Source organism: Peromyscus eremicus, chromosome 8b, assembly GCF_949786415.1.
Source record: "Peromyscus eremicus chromosome 8b, PerEre_H2_v1, whole genome shotgun sequence".
Lineage (NCBI taxonomy): Eukaryota > Metazoa > Chordata > Mammalia > Rodentia > Cricetidae > Peromyscus > Peromyscus eremicus.
The window spans coordinates 37,428,345-37,455,170 of record NC_081424.1 but is presented as its reverse complement, the minus strand read 5'-3'; the positions used below and the strand labels follow the sequence as shown (position 1 = coordinate 37,455,170).

At 44.0% G+C, this 26,826-nt stretch overlaps 2 protein-coding genes across 2 annotated transcripts in view; one reads left to right on the top strand and one right to left on the bottom strand.

Annotated features, from left to right (window-relative positions):
- The window catches only part of Arfgef3 (ARFGEF family member 3), a 114,538-nt gene extending 113,128 nt beyond the window's left edge, over positions 1 to 1,410 (bottom strand). The window contains exon 1 of the mRNA XM_059272467.1: positions 1,406 to 1,410. Coding sequence (XP_059128450.1) covers positions 1,406 to 1,410 — 5 coding nt within the window. The remainder of the gene's footprint in view (positions 1 to 1,405) is intronic.
- Positions 1,411 to 25,369: 23,959 nt separating this feature from the next.
- On the top strand, positions 25,370 to 25,836 carry LOC131918550 (large ribosomal subunit protein eL27). The gene has a single exon (XM_059272696.1). It carries the CDS (start codon positions 25,392 to 25,394, stop codon positions 25,800 to 25,802), a length of 411 nt encoding a protein of 136 aa, XP_059128679.1. The 5' UTR covers positions 25,370 to 25,391; the 3' UTR covers positions 25,803 to 25,836.
- Positions 25,837 to 26,826: the final 990 nt, after the last annotated feature.

Genomic DNA, 26,826 nt, shown 5'->3' with positions numbered 1-26,826 from the left:
CTCTTTATAGTCTCTATCAAGTCCAAATTACACAGTTCCCATGACATAAATATAACTACACAGCTTTGGTCAATGGGAGACAGAAGCAAACAATCTGAAAGATAGCTACTTGGACTGCCTAATGCTTAAAAACAAAAACAAACAAACCAACCAACCAAACAGAGAATTGAAGTGTGTTAGGAATTAGCTAAAAGAGCCACAAAGACAAAAATATTTTGTAGTAGAGGTATTCACTTTAAATAATTAAACAATAGGTCAAGAATTTTAATCAACCCATTATTTGCAATTTTAATCAACCCATCATTCCCCCACGGGTTCCAGTGTACAAAAGAACAAATGTCACTTCATTTTTCCTGTCTACCCCCAATACACCAAAGCAACTTTTTTTTTTTTACATCTGTTTATAGTTTCAGCAGAAGCCAGAAAGATAAGTGAGCGAGCCACAGGCTAGACTCTAGGGTTTCATTTGTGGGGGAATAAGGGTCACTGCTACAGAATACAGTGAAACAGAAAGTTAATTATAGCCTTGATTCCTTCCTGTCCTCCCGACAGCTCTGCTGCCTTCCTGTGGGATCTTCCACCATCAGCTCCCCACGGATGAAGTGAGAGTCTTTGACACTGCCGGATGGCAGCTGTGGAGACAGTTGACAACAGGCTAGCAGGAACAATACTCGGTGCCTGGTCCTCCTCTTCCCTTGCCAACCTGACGATCCAACATCCATTTTTATATGACAATGGACAGACAGCGCTGCCAGTTTACATCCTTTGGCAGATAGATGAATTGCCCAAGTATGTGACTTCCAGATGAGTGGCTATAACTTTGTCGCTGTTATTAGTATTACCTGTCCTCAGTGACAAGGTAAAAGTGACAAGGTAAGCAGTTGATTATAGAAGAAGAGATGTGACTTCCAATTCTGTTTCTTTTGTTCAGTCACAACCAGTTCCTGAGCTTGGAAAATGAATTAGAAAGGTGAGAACAGGGTGGGAGGAAGAAGGGTCATGGACTGATGGGGTCACAGCAGAAGCAGCCCTGGACTTTACCTGTAAACCCCGAAACAATCAAATCTCCATCAGGACGAATTTACTAGGAAAGAACGTTCATCTCCAATGGGGAGTCAGATCTAACAGGGAGGGCAGAGCACCGAGAAGCAGCCCAGGAAGTTCAAAGCCCTCACAGTTGAGTAGCTGGAGCAGGAGCCATCTATGCGGTAGGTGCAGGCTGACATTGCAAAATGCATTGCGTATTCTAGATCAAGGCTTGTGTGAGTGACACATTCAGCAATCATAGTCATTCTTTCATAAATGCCCCCCTGAGAAGCAATATTGTGTTCATACACAACGGAAAACTCACCACCACCCATCTGCACCCATCCTTCCATTTGCATGGAGTCCCTATAGTCCTTACCCCATGACTGATCTGAGCTAGGTTTCAGACAAATTCCAGGGCTGCCAGGCTGTATCACGAGTCTGAAGCACTTTCCTAGCCTGCTCTTCCTGCTGTCATGAAGTCAGGCCTGGTAGGGTGGGATTGTTTCAATTAGGTTTGTGCTGAGTCGAAAGGTATCAGTCAGTGGGCTATGGATTCATTCCTGAACCAAATCGTCATTTTGTTAGGTCTTAGCTTCCTACCCATTAAAAAAAGTCTTAAAGTCAATCCTGAGCTGGGCACAATGGTTAATACCTGTAACCCCAGAACTTGGGAGGTTGAAGCAAGAGTATTGCTGCAGGTTTGAGGCCGGTCAGGTCAGATTTTGTAGTAGCGAGACTCTCATGCAAAATAAATTAGACTGAAAACCACTCCTGAAGCGTTGAAGTGAGGAGTGCATGGTCTGCAGAGCCGGGAGTGGCAGGATTTTCCAATACAAAGACAGGTAACGTGAGCTATGCATTTCACATGGTCTCTGTTAAAACTGCCTGACTCTGCCAGATACAGAGGCAGCCACAGACAAATAAGCCACTGAACATGGCCATGCTCCAATAAACCTGCATTTACAAAGCCAGGCAAGGGGCTAGATCAGCTCTACATTCTAGTCTGCCCAGCCATGGCACAGATCATGCCTTAGAACATGGGCTAAGCAGATCAAGCCTTCTCATGTATCCAGAAGGTTTTCACAGGACATGGGGCTAACTGCCTCGGAAGGATATCACCAAAACCAAAGACAGCACCAAAATCTCTCTTAGAAAATAACTGAAGAAATAGCACCATAGGCAAAGACTTTACTGGGCATTAGACCAAGGCATTCTGTCCATGCATTGAACCAACATTTGGTATCTACAGTGCGCCAGGCACCATGTACAGATCTGGGTACGAGCCAACCAGGAACAGAACAGAGCAGGTGCCTTTGCTCATTAGTATTCGGAGTGAACTAGAAGAAGAGAACTGTTCCTAACATGGACTGTTTCCATATATAGTTTTCTCTATAACTACAACTTTAAATAAGCCTTCCTATCCTCAGGTCACACTAGAGAAAGCTTGGGTTCAAGAAGTCTTGCAGCCTGCCCAAATCCACTCAATTCAAATACATTGGAGACAATTCACATCTAAATCTATCTGGCACCCTAAACCAAATTCCTCCAAACCTCCACTGGTATTAAAATCGCAGAGCAAAACTAGAACAGTTGTTCCTTAACCATTTTTATCTCACAGATATGAAAATAAATCCAGCATAAAAGGGGATGGCAGAGGGGAGCTGTATGCACAAACCACATTACACACACGAATGAAAATGTCCTTGTGAAACCCAGAAGCATGTACAATGAAAATAGACCAATTAAAAACATCATTCAGGGGCTGGGGAGGTAGATGGCTTAGTGGATAAAGTGCGTGCCACATAAGCATGAGGCCCGAATACAGAAGCCACATAAAAGCTGGGCACTGTGGCAGCCACCCATAAACCGAGCAGTTGGGACACAGAAGATTCTCTACTACAAACTGACTAGCTAAGGTAACTACTTCATTCTACTGCTCTGCTAAGCACTCTGTCCAGCGGCAAGTTAGGGGACGAAAAGGGCTATTTCTGCTTACAGATTACAGTCCATCATTGAGGGAAGCCAGGGCAGGAGCTCTAGCAAGAACTTGAAGCAGAAACCACGGAGGAATGCTAACGCTCCTGTGCTCGCCCCTCCCCTCTCCGCCCTCCAAAGAGTTATTTATTCGTGTGTGTGTGTGTGTGTGTGTGTGTGTGTGTGTGTGTGTGTGTATGTGTATATGTGTTCACCATGTGTGTGCAGGTGCTTGCAGAGGCCAGAAGAGGGTGTCGGATCCCATGGAAGTGGAGTTAGAGGTGACTATGTGTTGCCTGATGGGAATGGATTCTTAGACCCTCTACAAAAGCATCAAATACCCTTAAACGCTGAGCCAGCTCTCCAGCCCCTTAGCCAGCATATATACATATACAAACACACACACCCATATATATATACACACATATACATACACATATATACATGGACATTGCAACTTGCTAATAACAACCTGTGAACATGATCAGAAATGAAAATTTCTAGTAAAACCACATGGTTTTCAGAGTTGGAGGTGATTCTTCTTTAATGCCCTGGTGGAAAGATCAACAAGTCACTTTATATTTGTACAGTATGTTTATATTCCACCGTACATATGTATATGTAATGTCCCAGGACCTTTGGCCCAGGGAAGGTACTCCCCACAATGGGCTAAGGCCTTATACTAGCTAGTTTTATGTCACCATGACACAACCAGCTCTCATTTAGGAAAAGGGAACTTTCATTTGAGAAAATGCCTCACCAGCTTGGCCCTTGGGTATACTTATGATGCATTTGTTTTTGATTGATGATTGGTGTGGGAGGGCCCAGCTTGGCCCTTGGGTATACTTATGATGCATTTTATTTGATTGATGATTGGTGTGGGAGGGCCCAGCTCACTGTGGGCAGTGTCACCCCAGGGATGGTGTCCTTGAATCCATAAGAGCCACGAGGAGAAAGCTAGTAAGATGCATTCTTCCATGGCCTCCGTCACAGTTCCTGCCTCCAGGTTCCGGCCTTGAGTTCCTACCCTGACTTCTTTTAATGGTGGACTGTGCTGTGGAAGTGGAAGTGAAATATAAACTCCTTCCTCCCCAGGTTGCTTATGTTCTGGATATTTGACCACAGCAGTAAAATCCCTAAGATGGGCCTCCTCCATCAATGAACAATCAGGACAATCCCCGCAGACATGTCCACAGGTCAATCTGATCTGGCCATTCCCTGACTGACCCTTCTCAGGTGACGCTAGGTTGTGTCCATTGACAGTCAAAGCTCATTTGGACACTGCGATTGGCAAGCTCTGGATTTAGTGAGTCTCTGCCTCTGAAAGTATAAAGTGGAGAGCAATTGAGGAAGACACTGGACATCACCTTGGGGCCTTCACATGCACACAGACACAAGCACCCACACACATGTGCCTATATGTACGTAAACACACATATACACATGACACATATATATACACACACACAAATTATTTAAAAATAAACAAGTAGCTAAATGAATCTGTCAAAATACTTTCTTCCAGATGAGCCTGTAGTTACTCCCTGACTGCTGAGATGGAACACTACGACCAAGACAACTTATAAAAGGAAGTATTAACTTGGGGCTTACACTTCTAAAGGGATAAAAGTGCATCACCACCACTGTGGGGAAAATCTGGCTGCAGGTAGCCATGGCAACCGGAGCTGGAAGCTGAAAGCTGAGGCCTCACATCCGGAACCACAAACAGGAAGCAGAGAGAAAACCAGGGATGGCAGGCGGCTTTTAGACCTCAAAGCCACCCTCAGTGACAATCCCACCAACAAGGCCACACCTACTAAGCTCCCACAAACAGCATCAGTAACTGGGGTCCAAGTATTCAAACACCCAAGAATATGGGGACATCTCATTCAAACCACCACAGGGGGGAATGTATTGTTTTCCAGGAGACTCACGCTGCTCCCCTCTCCCAGCATTTCCACGGGGATCCCTAGTCACCGCACTGAGGGGAAAGAACGCCTCCTAACACAGTAGAAACTTCGGGGTCTGCGCTGAGTCAAGGGATGTTTTGAGGGCTTGGCTGGGTTTAGGATTCTGCTAGATAGTCTCTGACAAGATTCTACAGTGATCCCTGGGCAAAGGATTCAGGGGGACAATTGACTGTCCTTACATCCAAGGCCCCTCAGGCCCTCTTATCTTACAGATCCAGAGCAGAGGCTCTGTCTCAGATCCCGGCTTCAGCTATGCATGCAGGAATCAACAGAACTCATGGGGGACATCTGATTTCCTCCCCTGCCCTGTGGTACCATTAAAACCCTCCAGCCTTCTTTTTGTAAAGCGACTCTAATGAGTGTGTGACAGGCCTGTTAATTGGGGCTCAGGATGAGATTTATAATAAAGATGCATCATTGCACACACTCGGTCCCCTTGCACCTTCCGAACACAGATAAATCATCTTTTGATCATTCTAGACACTGTCTCACTGGGGGGAAAAAGCATAGGAAAACCAACATCTATTTCCGTTCAGTGACCACTTTTTATGCACCGCCATGTGCAAATTCATTCTTGCCTAATTAACTGAAGGCAGCAGGCTCCAGTTTCATGTCCTGACGTGCCATTATTTCTTGAAAAATAATTAGCCGTATGCCATTCTGACGCCAAAGACATTATCGTGTGGCACGGTGTCTGGCCATGTCAAGGAGACTAAACCCGGCTCCTTTGTGGCTCTGTCACAGATCGCAGACTAGCTTTATTGGGCTTCAAGGCAACAGAGGACAAAGGGAGATTTAAAAAGAATGGGAGAGAATTACAATTTGCTGATAATTACCTGCGAACAGGAGAGGACATAAGAATGTCTAGTAAAACCACATCGTTTTTTAGAGTTGGCAGTGATTCTTCTTTGATGCCCCGGGTGGGAAGTATCAAGTCACTTTATATTTGTAAGGTATGTTTACACTTCACGGGACTCCGATTTGAGCCATGAATTAAGTCACAATATGATAATAAAGTATCTCTTGTTGAAATCATTGGCTTTTACGTATAATATGCCATGTTATACAACTTCATATTTACCTTCATAATTACAATACATAAAAATTACAAAACCAAAATTTGTATTTTATTGAATTATGACTTTTGAAGGTACAGATTTGCTATGCTTTGAACATAGCTTGTTGCCACCAAAACTCACATCAGAGTTCGGTCCCCAGAGCAGTAATGCTGTGAGGTGAGGCTGGGTAGGAAGTGTCTGGCCATAGGGGACAAGTTGTCCTGAAGGATTTAATGCTCTCTCTCAGGACTAAGTTCTTGCTTTCTTGGAACTAGATGAGTTGCAGTTAAGCGTGAGTGGTACCAAAGCAAATTCAACTTTGTGTTCTGTCTATAGGTACTGATTTGTCCCTGCCCTGTTCCCCAAGCTAGAAGAAACACATCACCACCAGAGGCCAAGACGCCAGACCCATGATTTTCAACCTCCTAGACTCCAGAACCATAAGACCAAACATCTTTTAAAAATAAATTCTCCCCTCACAAGTATCCTGTCATATCAAGAAAAAAACAGACTAAGACTAGATTTAATTGTGCATAAAAAATGAAACTAATAGGGCCAAGGACCCGTGGCTCCAGGGGAGAACTTCCTATTTCTCTTAAGCTAACCACACACAGTATTAAGCTGCCTCCCAGGTACTTATCTTTCTACTAGCAGATTAGTGCCTCTCTCAACCCTCATTACAGAATCTTCTTCTCTCAGTACATGGTGATTGATACAGAGACTCCTGACTGAGCAGCATGTGAAGAACAACAGACTGTGGAGTGTTCCCTTCTCAGTGAGGCTCAGGGGTCACCAAAGTGTAGGGGAATGGGAAGACTGTAAGAGGTAGTGGATGATTACAGCAAAACCATGTTTTCTGGACACGACAGGGATGTTGCCCATACTCATGGCAGTTGTAACTACAAGACACGCACGAGATGAAGTCAACCAAATTTCCACCATAGATGGAAGAAGAGGTCATGGAGTCCCATCCTTAGCTGAGATGCTATTGACAATTGACGGTGGCTGGGAAAGGGAAAGTCAGCTTTTTTCCCCAAGGATACAGCTCCTGAGAGGCTGCCTGTGCTCTGGTAAATGGCCCTTCACACATGTACCTAATAGCAGAACTAAGAGGAATCAGCAGGTTTAAAACACAGAGCACGTGAAATCGGAAGGGAAAAACAGTGGTAGAAATAGGGAGGGAATTGAAAGGGAAGAGAGTGGGGGTAGATTTGATCAAATACAATATACTCATGTCTGAAAATCCCAAATAATTAAAAAAGCAACGCAAATAACCACCACACTGGAGATGGAGACAGGCATAGCCCAGGTCATGTGCCTTTATCCTTTGTGAGTGGTAGTTCATGAAACAATGTGTTCCACTCCATGGCATTATGAAAAGTTACAAGCTGTTTGAAAGCAAAACACAATTCATTCCTTGGATGGTCCTAAGGTTCAAGACACAGCTATCACCGTTCCTGATAGCCATGTTCTCTCCTAATTTGAGTACAGGTTTTTCAGCCTTCTGGTGTGATCATCATAAATATAGATGCTTTAAACAGTTTGTACCAACACTGATGAATTTCCACCAATGAAGATTTTGTCTGAGCTAATTCCACGGAGCCAGTTGGAGCTAAATTGGTTCCTTAACTGACTTTCTCTAGAGTACAGTTAAAACATTTCCATTTTCTTTCTGTTCTCATTTATATTTTATTGAATTTTTTTTTGGTGTCAACCCTTTCCTTTCCTATTTAAAATGAAGATTAGATTTACCTGTCAGAAGCTATGTTTTAGGCCTTGGGGACGAAGCTTGGATCAACATGAAATCCATTTTCTTCCACAGGCTTGCAAGATCTCTTAGTAAGCCCAGTGAAGTTATTAAGTTAAGCATATGAAATTGTCATTTCTCTTAAGTCAGAAAAGGTTGAATATTGGCAACTTTAGATGATTCAATCTAGTATAGAACTCTTAAATAACATGCTTATACTCATATTTTACCTAAGAATTTAAGGTTGTATTATCTATCGTTTTCTTATAAAGTGCTTACATGCACATAAAAAGATCCAAGAGTATTAAAGGATATCTACCACTGGAAATCGATTTGGCTTCTGCTTAAGAATGAGCTTTTTTAGCTCAGAGCTGACAATGGGCATTTCCACAGGGAGATAGTTTTTCTTTTCATAAATGCTTTCTGCATCAATCTTTGTATAGGAGATACTTTTATAATTGGAAGGGAATGGTTCCTGTTGTCACTAGCTCTGGCTCCTTGTAAAATGTTCCCTATAGAATTTCTCTCCGCTGTTCAGCTCAAAAAGGGAAGAGGACTTACCTCCACAGACACAGGGTATGAAGAATGAACTCTTTCTTCCATTTCTTTCTGGAATTTACTAAGTCTACATGCTCTCTATAGCTGCTGTTCTGCCCATAAAGAATACCTCTGTTCATACAATGGTATGACCAAGATTTATTGGGGCTTACAGTTTCAGAGGGTGAGTCATGGCAGGGAGCACAGTGGCTGACAGGCAGGCAGGCATGGAACTCACTCACTGAAGGAGTAGTCAAGAATTTATATTCTAATCCATAAACTTGAGGTATAGAAAGCTAACTGGGAATGGTGTAGGCTTTTAAAACCTCAAAGCCCAATCCCCAGTGACACACCTCCTCCACCAAGGCCACACCTCCTAACCCTTCCCAAACAGTTCCATTAATCAGGGCCAAGCACTAAAATACATCAGGCTTTCAGGAATCATTTTTTTTGGGGGGGTGGTGGTTTCGAGACAAAGTTTCTCTGTGTAGCTTTGGAGCCTATCCTAGAACTCACTCTGTACATCAGGCTGGCCTCAAACTCACAGAGATCTGCCTGCCTCTGCCCCCTGAGTGCTGCGATTAAAGGTGTGTGTCACCACCACCCAGCTCAGGGGTCATTCTTACTCAAACCAGCACAGCCAGTGATTAAGCAAGCTTGTCAATCATCTGAAAACATTTCCAATGCTTGTCTTCTTCCCCTTCACAATTTGTGCCTAAATTTGAAAACAGCTACAAACAAAATAGAAAGTAACATAAGTACAATATTTTGCTATATTGCTATGGAAAAAGAATAGATTTACCTTTTTTACTCTGAAGTTCTGATCTACTATTCTTTTAATATTTGAAAAAGTATGAAATATGAGTAAAGATAATTGATGAGAGACCATTTTTAATCATTTTGGAAGAAAATTAATGATAGAGTACAGCTTGGGACTTTCCCTTGGAATCTAGTATTATTAATATTACTATTTCTACCATAGGATTTAAATTCTATATCATCAGAGAGGGAAAACATTTTTATATCCAGGAGACAATGGCTGATATGACATCCATATTAGTTCTAAGGATGACTGTTCTAGAATCCATTTTTGACAAACATTAAGCATCAGTGTGGTACTGGGTTTGCATTGAGCATAGGACAAGCAGAAATAGGTGTCATTCCTGTCTAAGGCAGGAATAAGAGTGGGCATACCTTCCAAACACTACTGAAGTCAAAATACCTGAGAAGAGTTAACAAGACCATTTAAAGGTTTACTGAGAAGGCCAGAGCCAGTGGCCTCCTCATCTCAGTGGACACAGCCCTAGTGTTGGCCACATACTGGTCTTTTTCTTTGGGCCAGGCATCTGCCACTTCCAACCAAAGGATATTCGAGTCAAGGGGGAAGGACAGTAGTGACATTTATTAAAGTCTTCAATGTGCCGGGCTCTGTGCTGAGGGCTTAGTTTGCCGTTTAGTGGCTCCCACCACGCTTCAATGAACGAGGACAGATGTCGCGTAGGACGTGAGGGAGGATGTGCTCCTGGTCAGTCTGCAGCCTTCGTGATTAGTTTGTTTGTTTGTTTTCCAATCCCAATGAGTACTAGATTAAACATTTCACACAGAGCAAGCAGATGAAAGAGCCTTTGTGAAGAAACTTGCAGGAACAAGCTCTCTGCTTGAGGGACTTGCTGCCAGGCCTGCCCACCCAGGGACCACATTGTGGAAGGAAAGAACCAATTCCCTCAATTTCTCTATGACTTTGACACACACAAGATGCTATGTGCATACGCACATAATAATTTTAATTTTAAAAGTGTTAAAGAAACTCCCTTCTTCCTACCCGCCGTCACTCCGTCCTTTCAACTCCTGCCATCAGCCACTACACAGTCATACACCTTGCTTATACAGTTCCACTGTGAGCTGCTGTAAACTGCTCACCTCCATCTACACACTGAACGATTCCCTGGGGAAGCACTTTCTGTGGCCCCATGGAAGGGATCTTAGCTTTATGATTTTTCATAAAGATTAATGTGTTGGTGTGTATATGTATCAAGAGTTCAAGAATATTAACCTGCTTTGGCCTGAGACTGTTTCTTCTTGTAACCCTTTCTAAGAAAATAATCACAGAGGCCACAAAAGACTTTTACTGTAGGATCATTTGCAATGTAAATAAGGTTAAATCATGGCAAGCCCTTAGAAGGGAGTAATGGGCAATAACAAAGCATTCTGGAGTTTTTTATTAACGAAGGAAAATGTTCGAATTTAAAAACAAATGTATGTGTTCAGAGTGGGGGAAAGGGATGAGAGCAAAGGAGGAACACCAACATCTTCAAAATGTGTCTTTGTCTACTGGGAACTGGGAGGATTCTGGTTTTATTATCTGTAGAATGAATTGCTAAACAGTCTTATTAATAAAAAAAACAACCTGGAGCTAGATATTGGGGTGAAAAGCTGAGAGATCAGAAAAGCAGAAAGAAGCCAGCCATGTTCTTACCACTTGGAGATTCTCTGCCAAAGAGAGCTACTTCCTGTATACCCATGCCTGTATGCCTTTCTGTTCTGCCTCTCACTTCCTCTCCCTCCCCAGCTACATCACTTCCTCTTCCTGCTCAGCTCTGTCACTTCCTGTCTGTCTGTACGAACCTCCAGACTTTTATGGTTAACTAGTGTTGGAATTCAAGGCATGCGCTGCCACACCTGGTTCTGTTCCCAGTGTGGCCTTGAACTCACAGAGATCCAGACAGATCCCTGCCTCCCGAGTGATAGGATTAAAGGCATGTGCTACCATTGCCTGACTTCTATGTTTAATATAGTGGCTGGCTTTTTCCTCTGATCCTCAGATAAACTTTATTAGGGTGCACAATATTTTGGAGGACACAATACATCACCACAGTTATTCCTGTTTTTAGCTTTTTTTTTGAGGCAGGTAGCTCAGGCTGGCCTACAATTTTTACCTTCCTGTCTTAGGCTCCCAAGAGCTGACAGGCATGTACCACCATGCCTCTCTGTTTCTACATTTTAAAGATTTCAAGAATTAAATACAGTCATCTTTTGATAACTACAGGGGAATGTTCCAAGATGTTCTAATCTGTTGGATAAAATGGCACAGTATCTATATACGACTTATGTATACCACTTGTATAGTTAAATCTTCTATAGATAATGTTTCATATCTAATACATTGGGACTACTGTGTTCATGGTTGCTAGAATGTGTTGTTTGGGGGAATAATGACAGGAGGAAAATGTCTGTACAGATTTCATCACAGTTGCAATTTAAAAATCATATTTCAATTCCAAGTTGGCTGGGTCAACAGATGGAGAACCCATAGGTCTGGAGGGCTGCTTACTGCTTGAGAACAGGGAACAGTGATGTCGGCTCTTCCCTGAACCTGTGAACACTCTCTCAGCACCTTCCCTTCATTGCTCTTTCCTGGATCCCTGAACACCATGTGCATTAGCAGTCTGGCCTCAGTCTAAGTCCCGCCCCCTCCCACTCCACACTTCCGGTGGGCTCCCTTCATCTCTCCTATCATCACACTCTGCTCATCTTATCAAAAGCTGGGCTGGAACCCTGGACCAGCTTCCTCTTTCTTTCCTCTTTAAAAAAAAAAAATCACTTTTCGAAGGCTTACTGAATTCTGTCTTTTCCTGAATGCCTTCTTGACTCAAGCTAGGCTCACTCATGAACCTAAAATGCAGCTGTTTGTCCAAGCTCTAACGTAAAATAACTGCATCTAATATAATCGTGTCCCCTTCTATAATACATCTCCCTAAAAACAAGCACGCAGGCTTCGCATGACAGTGCAAACAGCATGCCACATGCCTGCGGAAATTATTCTGCCCTCCCTGGTTCATGGCATTCACATGCATTTTGTTAGTTAATGACTTTTTTTTCATGATGAAAACGCTCCAGCTGGCAAGGAAGAGCCAGGGCTCTGCCCAGACTCCTGCAGGAGGACAGCCTCCCTCTGCCACGGAGTAGCAAGCCGAAGCAAACCACAGGAGAGACATGTAGCTGCAATAAACAAATCTTAGGCAAGCAGAGAAAATCGACTAGCAGTAGCATGAGCATCCTTTTTATATGCTGATAACCTTGTTTAAATATGTAGCTATTATTTGAAAAAAAAAATGGCAACTCTATGGCATAAACATCTTTCAGAAAAGTCTATACAACCAAGGACAGGTAACTCAAAAACATAAGAAAACAAATCACCTTGGAGAAACACTGATTTGAGGCCCTACTCATGACACACTAGCCTATCATAGCTCACAATAATATACATATACATTTATTAGAACTTTTTACAAAGTAAATGTCCTGACACCAAAATGGTGCAAGGCTTCTGTTAAATAGAAATTTCTGGTACTTGTGGGTAGTGCTCCCGATTTACATGCCCTCAGCCTCTTCAAGAGAAATGATAAAACGGAAGAGGAAGTTGGCCAAGCGGTAAGCCTATAATGCTAGCTACTTGGTAGCTGGAGGCAGGAAGTGTGCAAGTTCAAGGCCTGCCTGGTCTACAAAGTGAGTTTAAGACCAGCCTGGGCAACTTGGAAGAGGCTTTGTCTCAAAGCAAAATGAGGATAGGAATGGAGTTCAGTGGTAGACACCTGCCAGGCACGTGAAAGACCCTGGGTTCCACCCCAGTTCTATTTAAGGGGGGGGGGCGGAGACAGGTGGGTGGAAGATAGCTCAGTTCGTAAGGTGCTTGCTGGGAAAACACAAACATCTGAGTCCAGATCCCCAGCATCCCTGTAAAAAGCCAGGAACAGTAATGTGTGCTTGAATTCCCAGCACTGGGGAGACAGAGACAGGAGAGTCCCTGGGAGTTTGCTGACAGGTGAGTTCCAGGTGCAGTGAGATATGCAATCTCAAAAAATAAGGAAGTAATTAAGTTAGACAATATCAATAATATCAATAATATCAACTTCTGGCCTATCTACACACGTGCGCACTTGTACACACACACACACACACACACACACACACACACAGCATGCACGTGTACACAGACATACACAATAGTAACAGTAAAAAAATTTCAAAAAACTCAGGAGACAGTTCTAATATATAATATTAGTTATAATATTAAAGTGCTTCCTAAAACCAATCTATTACTAGATCAACAAAACTGAATTAAAATTGGTATTCTTAACTAATATTCTATGTTTGAGAAATAAGATTTTTAATAATAAAGACAAAGTCTTTAATAAACATTGATTTAGCCTACTATATATCCAGGCAGTACATGGAATGTTAGGTATATAACATACAACCTGGGAGGTGACAGACTACTGAAAACATGTAAACACAAGGTCAAGGCAGTAGGGACTTGTATTTTATAGTCACTAAAGTAGAACCAATCCCGAAATAGAAACGCAAGCATCTTTACAGATGTGGTGACATTTACTTGTCCTTGAAATGGAAGGGACAGAATGAGCCTTGGCCAGCCAAGGGACGAAGAGGGGAAAGACAGAAAGGTAGTGTGGATTCATGCATAAGTTAATGTCCCACTGTGACCAGATGGGGAGGTTGGTGAGAACAGAGTGTGACAAAGCGGATGTGAGCCAGGGCTTACGGGTCTCACGACGGCATGCCAGGGAGACTGGCTGTGGGCCAGATGAAAATGAGGAGCTAATGGAGAACTTGAGTCAAGGGGAAGATACGATCTCAGACACGGTCTACAAAATGGAGCTCGGCTGCAACGGAGAGAATGGAAACAGACTATGATGGGGCAAGGTAGAACAAAAGCAGTCTGGGTACGGGTGGGTCACATTCGAACTCTCACCTATTCAAGTCTTTATTTTCTTCATCTAAAATACGGAACTGAGGGCTAGAGAGGGACGGCTTAGTCAGGAAAGTGTCTGTTCTGCCAGCCTGGGGACCCGAGTTCTGGTCCCCAATATCCATGGAAAAGATGCATCTGTAACTTCAGTGCTGGAGCAGGGAGACACAGATGGGGGGGGGGAAGTCCCAGATCATTGGTCAGTCAGCCTAACCAAGTTGACAGGCTCTCGGTTCCGTGACATATCCCCTCTCAAAAAATAAGATGGAGAGCAAGCAAGGAAGACACCCCAATGGGGACCTGTGGCCTCCATATATGCACCCTCTCATTCTTTTTCTCTATGTCTCTTTCTCTCCAGCACATGCACATACACGCACCCACACAAATACTTAGCATACATGAAATAATACGTAACTAATATGACTTGCCTGGAGAAGTGTTGGAACGATGAAACAGTTGTATTAGTCAGATTCTTAACTGATTGCCCAAGGACATCCTCATGTTCACAGTACTCCTCAAATCCTGTAGCTCACTCATTTATCTTCCTACTATTTGATCTGCTCTGTCCCTCGTGAGGTCTCATGGCTACAGATGCGGACACTTCAGGCCGCAACCCCTACAAATGGTTGCTCATGCCCAGCTCTCATGCCTAGGGACACAAACACCTACGGTGCCACATGCTCTCTGAAAGACAGCTGGATCTGAAGCCCAAATGCAGTTTCTGGAAGAGGTGTATGTGGTATGAGTAGAAGGTCTGAGGTCTCGGGTACTGAGAATATGAAAGGCAAGTTTGGGGGGGGGGACATTTGGTTGACTCTGAAGAAAGCAAGAACGGAGCCACTGCCATGTGACCTCAGGGCAGGCCCCATGTCACTCATACCTTAGGGTAGTAATGATAACGGTAACACAATGAACATGCCCCGCAAATGGTCTCATGGGACTGTTTTCCCATTGTCGTAGTTGTCTTGTTATTATAGTCTTCTTGTGGTGACCCTTAGAAAGCATGAGGAAGGACTCGACTCTCCTCTATGGGCCCACATCGAACATATGTGTTCAGTGCTTGCCTAAAGAAATGGAAGGAGGAAATGGGACCCACAGATGGCAGGGTGGGGCAGAGTGGATCTCCTGTAGGAACAGTTTAGAGAAGTACGTGGGAAGTATAGGAACTGCATCACTGCAACTGAGTTCAAGAGGTTCTTTAGGGGCATCCATCTGTTGGTAAGTAAACTAGTATGGAACTCAGGAAAACCTTAGAATTATCTATCTAGAAGTGGTAGCTGAAGTCTTGGGTGAAAATTCTAAGGAAAAGAAGAAGGTATAGAATAATAAAAAAAACGGGGCTCTAAGCAATCTCTCCAGAAAGTGAGTGAACAAAAACAGGACACTAACGAAGAAGTCAAGAGGAGTATGTGATCATCAGGAAGATCCTGGAAGAGGAGTCTGTGATGGACAGGAAGATGCTCAGAAGAGGAGTCTGTGATCATCAAAGATGCTCAGGAGTCTGTGATCAACAGGAAAGATGCCTGAAAGAGGAGTCTGTGATCCTCAGGAAGATGCCCAGAAGAGGAGTCTGTGATCGACAGGAAGATGCCCAGAAGAGGAGTCTGTGATCGACAGGAAGATGCCCAGAAGAGGAGTCTGTGATCGACAGGAAGATGCCCAGAAGAGGAGTCTATGATCGACAGGAAGATGCCTGGAAGGCTGTCCTTTTAAGTCATGCCCATTTAGTGCTAGTCCTCTAACTCACTGAGAGCCCACTTTGTGCAGACAGTGGGCTTGGCATACCTTATCTCTTAATTATACTACTTAAAACACTATGCAGGTTGATAGGTAATTATTTCTGTTATCAATGAGTCAATAGGCTCAGAGCAAGTTAATAACGTAACCTAGCGACTTAACTATGTACTGTAAAATATCAGGCCCCAACAGAAAGTATGAGCCTAGGGTCAAAAGCTGGGAAAAAAAAAAAAAAAACAGGAATACCTGGGCCCCTTCTCTAGAGGTGGAGGTGTGGAAAGGAAGAAAAGTAATGTACCTATGCATCAGAGGCAGTTGTGACCTAGGAAGTTTCTCTTAGTGTCATGTCATTTCATCCTCACCAGAGCTTGGACAATGGACATTATCAGGTCAATGTCACAGATGAAGACATGGGTCATGTACCCATGGGCAAAGCTGGTAAGCAGAGACGTCCAGATACGAATGTAAGGACTATATGACCCAAAGGTCCTCACCCTTTGCATTGCGACAGAGTCTCAGGGGAACACGTGCTAACTGGGGAGGCAAAGGCATCTATAATATAAACACAGACACAGGTATTCCTAGGAGTTAACCAGTATAATGAACATATATGCTCTGTTAAGTTATCCTACACAGTCTCCAAAACAACCTACTATGAGATGAGAGCAATCAAGGATTGCTTCCATCTGAATAGCACACTCCCATGGAAGATGAGCAGGCCAGAGAATGGAACAGTGTCTATCCATCACTCTGACTGACTTTTATCTATAGCCATGAAAGTTTCAGCATCGAGCCATTAAATTTAGCTTCAGATATAAAAGCTAAGTATCAGGAGAGTTTGAACTTACGGGAAGGCCAAAGACACTACCTCAAGCTTCAGCCCCAGTATCAGGATCAATTTTACCATTCAAGGCTAGCAACCACTTATCAAACATAGGCTCAGCACTTTAAAACCTGGCTTCTTAATTTACTCACTCATCTATCCTCACAAGTGCTGCTCTCCTGCAGGCTTCTGCTTGTACTTATCTGCATTCCCAGAGACCCTCCTGGCGGGGTTACTGTCTCCCCAACCCCAGGGTATGCATAGAATATGGAGGCTTGTTATACAGGAAAAGGGTCAAATTATTGTTGGGGAAACACATTCACCTTCCTTGACTTATAATCAACTAACAATGGATGTTCTTGTGAAATCCACTGCTAGGCAGTAAATGACCCTAGTTAATACCGCAGTGGCATGCCGTACTTAAAAGCTGTGTTATGATTCGGGAGTGAAGTCACCCCCCAGAGAGTTATGTATTGGAAACTCAGTTTCCTAGTGAATGGTACTGTTCTGGGAGGTTCTAGAAACTTTAGGAGGTGAGGCTTAGTTGGAGGAAGTAGGTCACTGGGGGTAAGTCTTGCTTTCTGTACTCAACAAGGACTTGGGGGAAAAATGTCATCTACACACTTTCTTCATCTTGATGTTCTGCAAAAGCACATGGGGCAACTATGGACTGAAACTTGAGCAGCTGTGTTCCAAATGCATAATTCCCCGTGAAGTTGTTCTCTCGGTTACTATGGTCACCGCAACACAACAGAAAAAAATAAACCTTTGCCTCCAAAGAGGAGAGGCTATTTAGTAATTTTATTCCAGTTTTTAACTATTTGTTAAGACCTTAACTATGATAAGGGCAGTATTTAAATGACTTTCTGTAGAGAGCCGTGCACGGCCGTGCCTCAAAGATGGCGCAGCATCTGGCTTCTGCCTTCCCGATGGCAGATGCTCCTTATTTGGCTAAGGCTAGGATCTGGCTTGCTTCTGCACACCTGGACCTAATCTGGCTTGCTTGCATATGTCTGACCCTAGCGGCATTGTCCACGTGGCACCACGGGGTTGATTGCCCAGTGGCTATAAAGGGCGTGGGCTGGCTTTCCCGTGAGGGTGATTGTGAGAGTGACTGTGAGTGAGAATGAGAGAGAGAATGGGAGAGTGAGTATGAGTGAGAGAGAAGAAGAAAATGACTTTCCCCGGGGTCAGAAGATTGTTCAAGGTTCCTGAATAAACTGCTTAGAGAAGAGCCTGGCGTCGCGTCATCCTTGCTGGTCGAGGCGGATGCGACAACTTTCCCCTCTCTTTTGGCACATTAATTTGATGGAGTTTTAATCACTTTTAAAGGGTTCTCAAAGAACATTAACATTAGGAAATGTTTTCCATAACATAAATGATTAGATACCACATACCCCGGTTTTCATTACACAGTCTCAGAAGGAAATAACCAGATATTACGGGTCATTATTTGTAAGTGATGTGGCTTTTGCTTTTGGTAGTCAAGGGGTAGGTTTAGGTTTAATCAGCCTTGGGCAAATAATTGTCCCAACCCCAGTCTCCTCATCTATATAGTGGGGAATAATAAAACCCACATAGTTCAAGTGACATGACAATGGATGTCAATTATGGTTTCTAGGATTTTTTCACTTTCTATAATAAGAATATCCTTAGTTCACACTCTAACAACAATACCTTCTCCCTGCTTTTTTTTTTCATCAAGTGTCATTTATATATGTATTCTGTTAATTTCTAAGTAACTTAAAATAAACAGAGACCAAACTGAAATCTTTTAGCATTTTGAAGTTATGGTTGCTATCCTCTATTAAAAGTTCTTCTGTCTTTCTCTGGTCATTGAAATTCTTTCAGCTATCTGTGAGATGGGTTACCCCCACCACATAATTCATTTTGGCAAGAAACATCAGAGAACAATGATATAAAACTTTATTTTCTGATAAACAGTAACTTTATGCAGAAATACATTTGGAGATTCCAAATCTCAGCCAGCCCTGTAGGTTCCTCATAGTAAATGCATTTTAAAGATAGGTGTTGGGTAAGACCCAACAGGTCATTCTGGCTCCTTATTAGCTGCCTGCTGTAAACACATTACACACTACACTTCTCTGTTTTGGCCTGTAAAGTCAGCAGAAGACCTGTCACAAAACAGCTGACTCCCATCCAGCACTAATTGATTTAAAGATGAAAATTTCTCATTAAAAATTCAGTGTGGGGGGCTGGAAAGATGGCTCAGAGGTTAAGAGCACTGACTGCTCTTCCAGAGGTCCTGAGTTCAATTCCCAGCAACCACATGGTGGCTCACAACCATCTGTAATGAGATCTGGTGCCCTCTTCTGGCCTGTAGGCATACATGCAGGCAGAACACTGTATACATAATAAATAAATAAATCTAAAAAAAAAAAATTCAGTGTGAAAATTTGGAGATTTTTGCTCTGGATTGCCTTAGACACAATCACCCCAAAGGCACTATGTTCCCAGCATGGACCAGCAATATGCTGCTTTGCTACGCTCAGAATGATAGTCAACATTTATGTGCCTGCAGGACTTGGTCTACATTGGACATCTGCTGGAAGAAAAGCAAACCTATCCAATATTCTGTATTTGCATGGGCACATACAAGTATGTATGCGTGCATGTGTGTACATATACAGGTCTCATTCCTCAGGAGCCATCCATCTTAGTTTTTGAGACAGGGTCTGTCACTGGGCTCCAGACTGTTGAATAGGCTAGGCCCCAGGGGTTAGTCTGTCTCTGCCTCCCAGTGTCCAGTTTACTATATGGATACTAGGAATGGAATTCAGGTCTTCATGCTTGTGTGGCAAGCATTTTATAGATAGAGTTATCTCCTCAGGCCCCAGTACACTTTATTTTGTTTGTTTGGTTGGTTTTTGTTTTTTCGAGATAGGGTTTCTCTTTGTAGTTTTTGTGCCTGTCCTAGATCTTGCTCTGTAGACCAGGCTGGCCTCGAACTCACAGAGATCCATCTGCCTCTGCCTCCCGAGCACTGGGATTAAAGGTGTGTGCCACCGCTGCCTGGCTACACTTTATTTTTTTAACATAATGGAAGAAAGAAAAAAGCAGCAGTAATTAGTGTTCTGTTGGTAAAATAATAAAAGACCAACAGCTGCTAAAATGAAGACTGAGATAGCTTCCTGCTGACAAACCCCAGTCAGGGTACAAAAATGGAACTATAAAGACTGGTGGCCTCTGATCCTCACTGTGGAAGTTTGAATAAACAGGCCCATTGGTAGTGGCACTATTAAGAGGTGTGGCCTTGTTGGAGTAGGTGTGGCTTTGTTGGAGTAGGTGTGGCCTTGGAGGTGTGGCCTTGTTGGAGGAGGTGTGGCCTTGTTGGAGGAGGTGTGGCCTTGTTGGAGGAGGTGTGGCCTTGTTGGAGGAGGTGTGGCCTTGTTGGAGGAGGTGTGGCCTTGTTGGAGGAGGTGTGGCCTTGTTGGAGGGGGTGTGGCCTAGTTGGAGGAGGTGTGGCTTTGTTGGAGGAGGGGTATCACTAGGGGGCAGGCTTTAAGGTCTCAGAAGCTCAAATCAGTTTACTGCTGCCTGAGGATCGGGCAGCTCCTCTCCCGTGCCATGTCTTCCTGCATGCCACCCACCGTAATGCTAATGGACTAAACCTCTGAACTGTAAGCCAGCCCCAATTCAATGTTTTCCTTTATAAGAGTTGCTGGGGTCATGTGTCTCTTCACAGCCATAAAATCCTAACTGAGACACTCGTTATCACGGATGGAGAGGAGCAGCTTGTACGTTTGCATTGATCTTGGTATTCTCACCATTCAGACACGCCAGAGACCACAAGGGTCCAACACAACACAGTCACATGCATCAGACGTGGCTGTGAATGCCCCATGTCCAGACAGGGACTTGGTGAGTTAGCAAAAATTCACAAAAGGATGCCCACAAAATCCATGAAACCGGGTTTAGATCCTGAAGTCTGGTGAAGACATTTGCTTGGAGGAAAGACGTTGGGGGGCCCTGCTAGCTAAATGTTGCAGTCCACCATGCCTGGACAGCTCTCTCTGAACTTGGTGCAAACCCTGCTCTCTCCTGACCTTATTTGGAGACTGTCCCCGGGCCTGACTTACCTTAGGGGTGACCTTTGACACAGCCTCCTGCAAATGCTCTCCCCCTGGTGCTACCTATGGTAATTGACATTGTGCTAGGAGCTTTACCACACCACTCTGCTGCCACTTATGATAACTAGGCATTGTACAAGGAGCTTTATGATAGGAGCGTGCTGCCAAATGCGAATTAGGCGATTCCCCCGCTGCTGTTCCCATCCTATACATCTTCCTTACTCCGATAGAAAGCTGAGCTGCAGCACCGAAACTGTCTCTGGGAAGGCTACTTCCGTTGTGCTCAGGGGTCATGCAGAGCCCTGCTCATTGATCCTGTTCCTTTTGTCCTCATGGCCTGGGGGCCAATGGACCGCAAAGAAAAAGGACACCCCACAGGAAGAGGAACCTGTCAATAAATTTCTATGAGTGTCATAGGGCGGGGAGGGGTAAAAGCATAAGATGTGAATATGTGAAAATGTCACAATGAAACCCATCGATCTATGCAACTGACTAATAAAAATTTATCGGGTGAGGATTTTAAACCTTATAATTACTAATTGGCTACACCTACTGGTGAAATCTATTGTGTGGATGCCTCTACTTAAGGAAAGATGTCTCTTCTTCTACAAGGTAAAAAGTAAAAGGGCTCTCCATTCATTTTCTATCCTAATGTCAATGAGAGCAACCCCTAAGTGGACAAAAACAGAGTGATTGACTCTACCACCTATTCCCCCACCCCAGCCAGCTGCACAGATGCCCGGTTACCAGGGCAACTGAACTCATAGTTTACATCCAGCAAAGCCGAGCTGATCCACAGTGTTTTTCCCACTATTGTGGGAAGGCACCAAAAGTACTCTCTGTTCTGGCCTCTCTCAGAAGATAAGAGCAGGCCCAGCAGGGTCTAAATGATCAGAAATCCTGCTGGTGGTGAACAAGATCAAAATGACCTGGGAAAACAATCATGCTCAAGTACATGGGGGCACACACTCAATGCCACTCTTCATAACCACACTGGGTAGCGTTTACCTTCCCAGGGACACAGAAGGACCCAATGTCCTGATGCAGGCTGGAATTACTAGGTTGTCCCTGAAAAGCCAGAGACTGTCTCGCTGGGTTGCTAAAGCAGCTTGACAATTCACCCAGAAGCCAGCAGTCTGAGCAAGGAGTCTCCTGATTGTGTTTAAGGTGGAAGGTCTAAGGAGAGCCAGAGCGCACTGTGGAAAGTGGGGGGGGGGGGGGGTCTGTTAAAAAGGGCTCCAGTCCAACTCTGGGAGAGCCATGATGTAGTCCTGGCCAACTAACACAGGGTACAATCCTGGCATAGGACTTTGGCTTTTCACTGAATATATAAAGCAAGCATGAGATATTAAAAAAAAAAACTTAAGAAGCAAAGGTACATGCAGTGATGGGAGCCTATGGAAATGTGACCTCACTGAGCCACTGGTCCCGGCTCAGAGCCTTGTGTTCCCTATGAATCTTAGCTGCCCTAACTGTACAATGGGGATGACTGCCTCTGCTTTCTGAAGTGTGGCTAGCAGGCCATCGTGACTCAGAGACTCTCCCTTAGTGAGTAGATTATGACAGCCTAACAAATAACAGGACTACGGCTTCCCAACAGTCCTACTTCCTACGTTTCCAGACTTCTCTCCATCTCTGGAAATACTTTTGCCTTCTTAAAGAACCAGGCCTGCTCAGCTGGGAATGGGTCTTCCCACCTTTGGTCTTTGTGTCTACTTTCTGTCTTATGGATATGGGTGTGTCATCTGGAACCTCCATAGATGTTTTGTGGCATAAAGAAGGAAAGAAAATGATGAGCCAAGGAATCAGGACACCACCAGTGCTGAGAGCCTGCCTGTGGACTGCCTCACACACAGGAAAGTAAGCCCCATTTCATTGGGACCACTATTGGCTGGGTTTTCTATCATTTACAGTGGAATGAATTTGTAACTTAACTACTTCAGCCAAAGCCTATTTATAGGGAAAAATCCAGTATCTTCATGTTCACATATATGCTGTCTTGATGCATTTCCCAAGGATGAAAGATGAAGCAATAGATAGGAACAGTGGTACCCATTATATCGTATCTAAATGGCTGGCATTCAACAAATATATGTTGAAAATGCAGAATGCAGCAAGTCACACTTGTAGTTGAAATCACACTGTATTTTAGTCACAATATCTCAAGCCAATGATTTTTCCTACTCAAGCCTCAGAGTTCTCATTGAAATACAGACATTGGCACCAATTATACCCACTGTGAAGTTAACAACACAACACATGTGAAGTTACTGGTACAATTCCCACTAAAGAGTAACATGTTGTAATTGGCAGTCTTCAGAATTAGGGGCCACTCATATTGTATTAGAGATTGACTCTAAGGAGGTGAATATTAGATTTAAGTGGGAGAGAACACAAGTCAATTGGTTCTTCATGTAGGTGGGACAAGTCTGTCTCATATGTATAAATGTATATGTTTTCAACTACATGCCTGGGGCATGGGACAGAATATCAACATACCCCGTCTAAGACCCATACCTTGTGAACACCAGAGAAGGCTAAGTGTTCCTCCCTGTTTGAGAAGAGGTATCAAACATTTACTCTAGAACCAACTCCTTAACCTATAGAAGAAATAAAAAGTAACTGAAAGCAGGCCATCAAGATATTTGGCTGCCATATTCATCCAGGGGTGTCCAACCTTTTAGTTCCCCTGGGACACCCTGGATAAATAATGCTTTGGGTGTTGTGAGATATTTGTACACTATATAAAGCTATGTTGCTGTGATTGGTGTAATAAAAAGCTAGATGGCCAATAGCTAGGAAGGAGAGACTAGGTGGAACTTCCAGGTAGAGAGAGAAAGTCTGAGAGGTGAATCTAGGTGTGGGGGAGATACCAAGGGGACATGGAACAAGTCGAACATACGGAACAGAGGAGAGGTAACCAAGCCACGTGGAGAACATAGATTAATAGGAACAGGTTAATTAAATTATAAGAGATCGTTAGAAAGAAGCCTAAACTAAGGCCAAGCTTTCATAATTAATAAGTCTCCATGTCATTATTTGTGGGCTGGCAGTCCCAACAAAAAACTACTACTACACTTGGGTCACACGTTAAAGCGAAAAGTGTCCAACCTGCTGCCGTAGGTGTCTAGAGCTCACATACATATTTTTTATTGTGACACAGAGATACCTTTTGTTGTCCCCTACAAAGCTCACGCTTAATAATCATGCAATTGAGTTGGAAAAGAGCAAAAACATCTCACAATACTTTAAAAGTTTGTGGTATTATAGTGGGCCATATTCATAGTTTTCCTGAGGTGCCCTTAGACTACAACAGAGGTTTGGACACCCCTTATTCAAGACTGCTATCCCTTCCCATGCATCCCTGCCAGTCTTCTGGGTTCCCCTAGAAGAGTGAGTCTAGTGAGTTGCAGGCTTTTTCTTTTGGGCCACCAACCAGCTCCCAAATCATGACACAAAGACTTACTAGTTTTGAGTGCTTGGCCTAGCTTAGGTTCATGTCTGGCTAGTTTTTTTTTTTTTTCCAATTTTTAAAAAATTTTACATACACAGTTCCCCCTTCTTCCTCTCCTCCCACTCCTCCCTATATCCCCCCCCAACTCTAACCTACATCTACTTCTCAGAGAGGGTAAGGCCTCCCATGGGGAGTCAACAAAGTCTGGCATATCAAGTTGAGGCAGGATCAAGCCCCTCCCCGCTGTCTCAAGGCTGAGCAAGGAATCCCACCATGGGGAATGGGCTCCAAAGAGCCAGTTCATGCACCAGGGATAAATCCTGGTCCCACTGCCAGGGGACCTATAAGCAGACCAACTGGCCAGCTCTTTTAACTTAAATTCACCTGTTTCTCTTTACCTACCTTTTGCCTCGGGGCTTTTTCCTTTCCTTTCCTTCTGTGTCTTATTTTCACTGTTTGTTGTGTCTCACTGGCGACCGCCCGGCTTCTGGCCCCAGGTGTCTCCCTCATTCTCTCCTCTCTTCTCCTTCTCCTTACCTGTCTTTTCCTCTATTTTGTCTCTCTGCCTGCCAGCCCTGCCTATCTTTTCTCTGCCTAGCTATTGGCCGGTCAGCTCTTTTATTAGGCCAATCAGGGTACCTGATACAGGCACGGTGAAGCAAACGCAATACATCGTTACACATAATTAAACACACATCCTTACATTGTTAAACAAATGTAGTTATAAACAAATGTAACACACCTTTACACGGTTAAAGTAATCTTCCATAGCATAAACAAATGTAACAAATCTTTACCTAAAGTGATATTCCACAGCACTGACGCTTTCAACTACAGCCATAGACAAGCCAGACCTGAAGCTTCTAGAAACAAGAGGCGGGGTGGCTCCAGGTTCAGGTAAACCCAATGTTTCTATGATGCAGCTATGAACCCAAGTCTTTCCATATTTCTGCTAGTCCACCCTGGAATTCTGGCTTTACCTCCTTGTTGACTCTTCTCATAGCTGTGCTGGAGTTATGATCTCTCTAAGCACTGAGCGTCAGTGGTAAATTTCAGAGAGAGAGTAAACATCTTCAGGATAAGATAGCAGTCCTCTGGCATTCTGGAGCAGGGCAGGCTGTGGCAGACCAGAGAGTGGGGTAGCCTCTTGGGATTCACAGGGCTGGTTAAAATAAGGAAGCCACCGCTCCGCAGGGTGAAAGAAATGGGCAAGTTCATGAAACCCGGGAAAGTGGTGCTGGTCCTGGCCGGACGCTACTCCGGACGCAAAGCCGTCATCGTGAAGAACATTGATGATGGCACCTCAGACCGCCCTTACAGCCATGCCCTTGTGGCTGGAATTGACCGCTATCCCCGAAAAGTGACAGCTGCCATGGGCAAGAAGAAAATCGCCAAGAGGTCAAAGATCAAGTCCTTCGTGAAAGTTTATAACTACAATCACCTCATGCCCACAAGGTACTCTGTGGACATCCCCTTGGACAAAACAGTTGTCAACAAGGATGTCTTTAGAGACCCAGCCCTGAAACGCAAGGCCAGGCGGGAGGCCAAGGTCAAGTTTGAGGAAAGATACAAGACAGGGAAGAACAAATGGTTTTTCCAGAAGCTTCGCTTTTAGGTATATTTTTGTTCCCATCATTAAAAAAAAAAAAAAAAAAAATAAAGCTGCTCCTACCCCCCAGTGAGGTTGGGGTTAGGAGTGGCTGGATGTTGGGTAGGCAAGCAATATTTTCTACTCTATAAGAAACAAACAGCCCAGAGAATTTACAAATTCCCACAATTACCCATTGTATTCATTTGCTTTCCATTGCTAGGATAAAACACTGACCAAAAGCAACTCGGCAAGGGAAGGGTTTGTTTGGCTTAAACATGACAGTCCATTGTTGAAGGAAGCCAAGACAGAAACCAACACGGAAGTTATGGAATAAAGCTGGTTGCTGACTACTTCCTCTTGCTTACTCAACCATTATATACAGCATATGCCTACCTGCCTGGGGATAACACTGCCTGCAACAGGTTCATTCTTCTTTCATCAATTAGCAATCAAGAAAACACCTCACAGACATGGCCACAGGCCAATCTGATGGAGGCAATCTTCAATTGGAGCTCCCTCTTCCCAGGTGGCTCTAGGTTTGTGTGGCATTAACAGCAGACGCTGACTATGACCTTTCATTGTTAAAATTTGAAGTGAGCCATTGTCAGATGTGTGCTGGAGTACTATGGGATGGGGAAATGCACTCTCCTCCCAGGTAACTATCATCAGAACTGCTGACCTCTGTCTTGATTCATCCCAAAGAGCATTTAAGACTACAAGGTCCCACCGCCTGGGACCGGGACCTGTCCTTGGTGCATGAGCTGGCTTTTTGGAACCTAGGGCCTATGCTGAGACACTTTGCTCAGCCTTGGTGCAGGGAGGAGGGAATTGGACCTGCCTCAACTGAATGTACCAGGTTCTGCTGACTCCCCAGGGGAGACCTTGCCTTGGAGGAGGTGGGAATGGAGGGTGGATTGGGGGGGGGGAGGCTGAGGGTGGGAGGAGAGAGGACAGGGAAATCTGTGGCTGATATGTAACACGACTAGAAAACCTCATATATACATAAAAAAAAAAAAAAGACTGCAAGGTCAAGTGTGCCAGGTTCTGT

Bases quoted from the DNA above. Each gene is read 5' to 3' on its own strand.
- LOC131918550 (XM_059272696.1), top strand. From the start codon at position 25,392: ATGGGCAAGTTCATGAAACCCGGGAAAGTGGTGCTGGTCCTGGCCGGA.